At 47.5% G+C, this 7060-nt stretch overlaps 1 protein-coding gene across 1 annotated transcript; it reads right to left on the bottom strand.

The window, feature by feature from the left end:
• Window positions 1–1952: 1952 nt before the first annotated feature.
• On the bottom strand, window positions 1953–2513 carry GLOTRDRAFT_41646 (uncharacterized protein; the record flags this gene model as incomplete). The annotated part of the gene is made up of 1 exon (XM_007867381.1): window positions 1953–2513. A coding segment is annotated over one exon (561 nt), but the record flags the coding sequence as incomplete, so codon positions are not given.
• Window positions 2514–7060: the final 4547 nt, after the last annotated feature.

Genomic DNA, 7060 nt, shown 5'->3' with positions numbered 1-7060 from the left:
AAACCCCAGAATGTGGATGTCCTTTTTGTTGGTTGGCGTCGGGCCATTGCAGCATCCGTCGTGATGACGTTAGGGGGTAATACATGAGATACAGTTTTATGTAGTCTATGTAGTGGGGCGACTCGGGTGACAAGCGAGGACCTGACCAGTCTGCTGAGCCTGGATGCTGCTGGAGCGTTGCAGCTCCTGAGAGTTTATCTTGATCATCCTGCCGAAGCCAACCTTGCATGCGGCCCTCCGGATGAAGTGAAACACGACTGCTGTACAGAGACTCGTGGATGGAACCAGCGCGGGACTGGGTGTGAGTGAGGGGAACTCCACCCGTCGACTGACTGGTCGCAGTTTTCCGTCCTTTTTTTTGACAAAGAAGAATGGTGCCCCCCAAGGCGACTTGCTGGGTCGGATCCTGCTGGTTTTTAGGTTTTCTTCTAAGAATTCATCCAGCGCTTTCTGTTCATCGATTGCCATTGCGTATACTGTTCCAGAATAGGGTTTGCTGTCTGGTAAAAGTTCAATGACATGGTCCCATGGTCGATGTTCTGGGAGCGTGTTGAATGTTTCCTCTTTAAATACGTCACTGAATGGACGATACTGTTCCGGGACCAATTCTTCGAAAGTTTTTGCTTCCTTCAATTTGTTGGCCTCAATAGCGATGTCCAGTGCGGTGGCTTGCAGCATCTTGGCTGATAAATAACACGCATACTCCCTCTGATTTTGGGTTTTCTGTCTTATCCAAGTGTTGGGGTCAATCATAAATACGGAATCTTCCTCCTCGATTTCGACTTGGTTAATTTGCTGGGTTTTCCGCGCATCGCGGTGGACAACGCGTGAAATTCAGCAGTTGTTTTTGCCAGTCAATTTTGGGGTTGTGGAAGTCAAGCCATTCGTAACCAAGAAAAACGTCTAATTTGCCGAGAATTGTGATTAGCAAATTCAAGACTTCTTCATGGTTTCCGATTTGACCCTTCACTCGTATGTATTCGGTAATGTTACCAGCCACATTTAGAGTGCCGTCTGCATTAAATACTGGTATATCATTTTCAAAATGATGTTGCTCTAACCCGAGTTTTACAATGGTATTCTCATTGATACAAGAACCCGTGCACCCGGTATCTAGGAGCACTATCACGTCATTTCTTTTCTCTGTTTCAAGTTGCGTGAGGGTTAATGGCAGGTCCATTTGCATGCCATTTTTTAATCCTCGCACGACCCGGAATAATTTAGGTCCTTCGGAAAATATGGGAATCTCTGTTTTTGGTTTTTCTGATCGTCGCACTCGATCCTTTTCTGAATGTTTTTGGTCTTTGTTAGAGGAATTAAGCACAGGTTTAGAGGCCCTGCCGAGCTTCTGTGAAGAAGACTCCTCTGCCTGTTTGATTGGTTCTGTAGCATTAAATACATCCTGTGCTACTTGAGACTCGAGTTCTTTGTAAAATTGCATGGAAACATTCTGAATATAGATACTGTCTGGGGTCGGTTCTTCTATGACTAGCGTAGAATATTTATTATGAGAATCAAGAGGCACAGAGCTTGGTGCACTCAAGCTGTGCCGAAGCCAAAACCCGCTGCTTTGAATCCTTCAGGGTCCTTCCTTCACCACTCCTTGATTGCCGAGATGAAATCAGACATCGGCTTTGTCCAATCCACCTGTCTGACCTGATTCGTGGTTCTTCCCTTCCTGTTGGGAATGTGCCATGCACTTCCACACATTCCCGTCTCCGACTGCTTGGCCTTGCATTTGAAGCACACCCGGTCTACGTCCATGGGTTGTCCTGTTCCCATGAACATTGTTCCCGTCCCATCACGTCTCTGCGGCGGTTGTGCTCTTTGCGTGGCCTGCATCTGATTTGTGGCGTTAGGCACTGGCGCTCCTTCCTTCTTAGGCGGTATTGTTCTCAGGCCCCGCATGGCCTTCTCTTGCTGACGCTCTCGCCAGGTGTTGTCGAGTTTGATCAGTACGTCCTTCCATCCGTCGTATGTCGTCGGCACCATGACTTGTCTGTAAACCTTGTCGACAAGTGCCTTGTTGACAGGATATACTGATCTTCTTTCTTGTACCCGGCTTGCGTCATTAGTATTTCCAATTCCTGAAAATACTCTTCAACTGGTCTCTGTCCTTGGCGCAGATGGTCAATCTTGATCTGCGCCTGTGCAGCAAGATTCGAATCCTGAAACACGTTGGTGATCTCCGTTTTGAAAACCGCCCACGTCTTTCCCCAGCTTTCTGTCTCCTCCCTGAAGTGTTGATCGTAATAGTTTTGTGACCAAACTTCTGCCTTGGGGCCTCTGAGATATGAGATGACGAAGTCGATCTTCTCATCGTCTGTACCGAAATCCTTCTTATTGTTTCTTAGGTACGTGAGTACCTGTCTCCACCAGGCCTTGAACTTGGCCTTGTTTCCGTTGAAGTACTCGGGCTTTGCAACGTGCCCTTTCCTTTCTTTCTTGTCGTCTTCGCCTGCCATTGCTCTAGCAATTAGGGTTTGGATGGCTATGGGATTTAGGTCGGGTGGATGTCAGAGGTTTCTGACTGGGGTGAATGTGGGGTGGTGGAATATGAAATTGGTGAATATGGTCGGGTTGGTCCGAACCAAGGGGTTTCGTTGTTGATCTGATAATGGTGATCGGCTGTGGTGGGAACTTCGTTGGAAGAACCAAAACCTGCTACTTAGTTCGCAGATTTTGGGTAGATGTCGGTGCTAATGGATAGGAATAGGAATGATTGCAAGGCTGTCTGACCCGGGTCTTCTCGTCTGGTACCCGGTGTCTGCCTCTTTGCTCAAGGGTCACGAGCCCAGGAGCTTCTGTACCCAAGGTAGGATATTGCCGCTTTTCTAAGCTCCCTGACACCACTTTCACTGACTCTCAAGAGTCACTACGGTGCCACTACTTCCCTATGAACACTGCGACCAATGGGGATATGGTAGTCCCTGTGTCCACAGCCCGCGCTATTCGTGTAGGTTTCCGCCCAGCTTAGTGCATACGCACCACCCTTGAATACAGGCGTGGGATTCAAACGGTTAGTAGTAAAGGGTTATATTTCTATCTAGGTGCCGTCTGTAGCGCCTGATAGCCTTCAGCTGTTGTTCTTGAATCTGTCTTGGAGCATGGGGTGTGATGGGATAGAATAGGGGTTCGGATATGGGATAAATGTAGGTGGTGTAGGATGGGTAGGATCGAAGAAAGTACCGTGTTCGACTCCTTGTTACAGGTGCCACGGTGAGAGAAGAATATGGAGGGATATCGACAATGTTGATGTGAAGGCGGAGAGGTAGCTTCAATCTAATGACACGAATGAAATGCCAGATCGAAGCTGAGGTCTGAGACCTTTGCTGTCGCAGCTTATATATTGCAGGATGCCCAAATATACTTGTACATGCGTTAATGGAAAGGTTTGCATGAGTATCTAAGACAATGTGGAAACCAGTCGTTATTAATGTAGAATAGTTTATGATCGGTGAGGCAGCAATGCGTAAATAATACATGATCGTGAAAGGGTTTTTTAAGATGAGATATGCATGGTTGCAATGTCTGTGCGGTGCGTGTGTCAAACACGTGTGATCGTGAAAAAGTGTTTTGATCGTAACAATAGCCGACTTCTCAAACTGCCCTTTCAATGCCTTCCAAGACTCCCAAGCATGCTCCACATCAGCAACCAAATACTGCCAATCCTCAGAGACCTTCCCATAGATCAACCAGTTCATCTCTCCATCCAAAACCTCCTTGTCCTTGGGAACAGCAGCAGTCAAAGGATCATGGACATACTGTGCTCCACAGGCGTTCAGGAATTTGATCATAGGCTTGGACCAGGTGAACCAGTTGGAGTCATTGAGCTCTGGGACACTCTCAAGACCCTTGAGGATAGCATTGCCGATAGCCATGGTGAGTAGATCGAGGTAGATGTTGAATAGATCGGAAAGTGATAAGGGTGAAAATTGCCAAAGATGTCCTTATGGTCAGAGTGTTGGGCTCATAACCTATTAGACGTGGCAGGGATAGACCAGAAGGACACTAAAGATGCCCAGAGACTCAGACACAGACACAGACACAAACCGGAGGCTAGTATAGAGCAACGGACTAAGGAAAAGCACATCCAGTAGAACAAATACCAAAAATGCGAAACTGTTTGTACCTATTTGGTTATTGTGGCTGCTGAAAGCGTCCGATACAATCCAATCCTAACACCAAGACCAACCTGTATAGGTCTCTTTCGGTTGATGCTGGTAGTAGTGGTACACTTCCAGCCTGGAGGGGATGACATTCAGCGTATGGCAACAGCACAGTTTGGTATTCAAATGATAACATTGTCTGGCAACGTGGTCTCATTGTCCCAGAGCAGTCTGGGTTCCAAAAATGCGAGGAAGCTATAGCACAATTCCTCGCACTCACTGAAGTGCTCCGATGTAGGTACCTTCAAAGGGAGTCCACCATTGGGATCTTTATAGATTTCAAGAAGGCCTATGACAAGGTCCATCACTAGGCCTTGTACTGCATAATAGAACATGTAGGGGTGAGGGGTCACTTCCTTCACGTTGTAAAATACATGTACAACTCATCCCAAATGTAGGTCCAAGCAGGGGGAGGCCTAGGAGACCCCTTCAACATGAAGAGGTGCACTTGACAAGGCTGTCCCCTGTCCCCACTCCTGTTCATCCTCTTCATTAACAAAATACTAATGGACTGCTCAACTGGGGTTGTGGTCCCCTTACAGCAAAGACCCTTTGCAGTAAATAAGACCTGCCCAGGCAGAATGTATGCTGATGAATATAGTGGCCTTGGAAGCAACACCCAAGATGGTGCAAGCATGCATCACCCCCATATATGAGTAGGGACAAACATGGGGAATGGAATTATGAATATCAAAGTGTGGAGTTATGGCCTGGCCTAAAGACAGGGAAGACCTGTCTATATACCAGAATACCACCTACACTTGCCCTGCGGGAGAGATACCTGAGGTCAATGTGTATAAATACCTGGGCATCATGGTCAATTGCACTTGGCCATTCCACAGAGGGAAACCAGGGGGCAGGAACGATACCATGGAGCGACGACACTTGTGAATCATGGCTGATCGGGGACAATGTGTTCTCCATCTACTAGAACCTGTCCCCCGGGATCCTGATTGTGATCCTGCCTTGAAGGTGGACTTGGTGAGGACACTAGTCTATAGCACCATGCTATATGGCGGTGACCTTACTGGGTTTAAATTGGAGAATGTGTCCCCCATACAGAAGGTTATTAACCTTGCCAGTAACTGGATATCTGGGGAAGACCCCTCCAAAGAGGCAGACACACTTACAATGTCAATAGAACTGGGCTTACAGGCAGCAGAAACAGAACTGGGGGTAATGAGAACTAGGCTATATGCCAAACTCAAACATGGTAGGATACCTATGAAAATATGGTTGAATACCCTCATTGAATACCCCATATGAGACATCCCCGGATGGACTTGGGTTACCAACAGCAAGTCTAATGATAGACAGAGAGCAAATGAATACAGTTTGCACAAATACTCATCACAACACCCCCTTGACCAAGAGGACATTGACAGGGTTGGACATGTCCTAGGACTCTACACAGCATACCAGGTAGAACTTGGGGAACTCAGTTAGGAAGAACACCTGCTATGAGACTGGGCTGAACTGGCCCAAATGTACCACCACCATGTGCATTCCAACAATCTCCAATTCCAGCTAGTGGATGACACCAATATTGTGACCCTACCAGTACAGCCCAGAGGCATGCCACATACTCCCAAGGAGGCAGTGGCTCATAGAGACCTGCTAAGAGGGGTGGTACGCTTGAACCAACCCCTCTACAATACTCAGGAACTCCCTCCAGGCAAGTAAAGCACAGCCTGCTTCACTCAAATATCTTCAATGGTTAATGAAGATATGCACAGGAACATTCCTGGACAACCTACACCTCAACCCGGCCTAGCAGATGCTCTGGACAGACTGGTCGAGAGAAACACCTCTCCTAGCCCAAGTTAGAAATCTATGGCCTCTTCCGCAATCTCCGAGCGCGCCACCTTTATCTCTTAGGCGTCCGGAATCTAGTCATTGAAGCAGATGCTCGATACATCAAGGGCATGCTTCAGAATCCAGACATAGCTCCATCTGCGAGTATCAACCATTGGATCGTCTCAATGTTGACATTCCATTTTACACTGGTGCACGTCCCAGGAAAGATGCATGGTCCGGTGATATGCACTGACACACAACAATCACCAAGGACCAAAAGAAATAAACCTAAACCCCGTGATATGGGTCAAGGCAGTCCGAGACAACTGAGGGGTATTTAATAGTTCGAGGGGGAAAGGAGGAGTAAGATGCCATAGGGTAGTCCGTAGGAAGACCTAGAAAAATAAAACAAACACTTTGATACCTGAAACAAATGCTAGTTGATGCTCCAGAGTATTTATCTCCGAAGAGTCGCAATCAAAGTAGCAAGCAATGACACCTGTCGTAGGATTGTGCCTGCAGTGGTAGAAATTGCTAGAGAGACTTGTTTAATTTTATTTCACTATGTAGGACTCACCGGAGATAATTAAACCAACGGCGGAGATGAATCACTCGACGAGTCAGGCCTATTGGCAAAGCTAGGATCAGTTATAATTTGCTAAGTTCAACGCTTTCGAACTTCGAGGGTCGCTGAGATCGTAACGCTAATTCTCTGAGATGGTGAAGTGCAAAACTTGTTTTTCTGTACGCTACTTTGTACAATTTATACTACAGGAATGGCTTTGCGACCGTCCGGAGATAAATAACAAATAAACGCCGCTACCCACAGGATTGCTCAGCACTTGCCGCCGTTATACCATACACCATACGACTCTCTTGCACTCCCACTTGCTCGTCCCAGCCCCTAGAGGTCGCCTTGACGCTCCGCCACCTGACCCAAGCGGTCCCATCACTCTGTGTGATGCGCCGGTCACGTGCTAATTACCTCTGGCTGCTTGCTGACTGATGCTGGCCTCATGGTGACTCGTATGCGTCCGCACCTTCGGTATCTTGACGGAAACAAGGGGGAGTGAGTGCTGGAGGGTGGGCATGAG

The sequence above is a fragment of the Gloeophyllum trabeum genome, assembly GCF_000344685.1.
Source record: "Gloeophyllum trabeum ATCC 11539 unplaced genomic scaffold GLOTRscaffold_00006, whole genome shotgun sequence".
NCBI classification, from domain to species: domain Eukaryota; kingdom Fungi; phylum Basidiomycota; class Agaricomycetes; order Gloeophyllales; family Gloeophyllaceae; genus Gloeophyllum; species Gloeophyllum trabeum.
The sequence above is the reverse complement of the archived record's forward strand: the minus strand, read 5'-3'. Positions and strand labels throughout refer to the sequence as shown.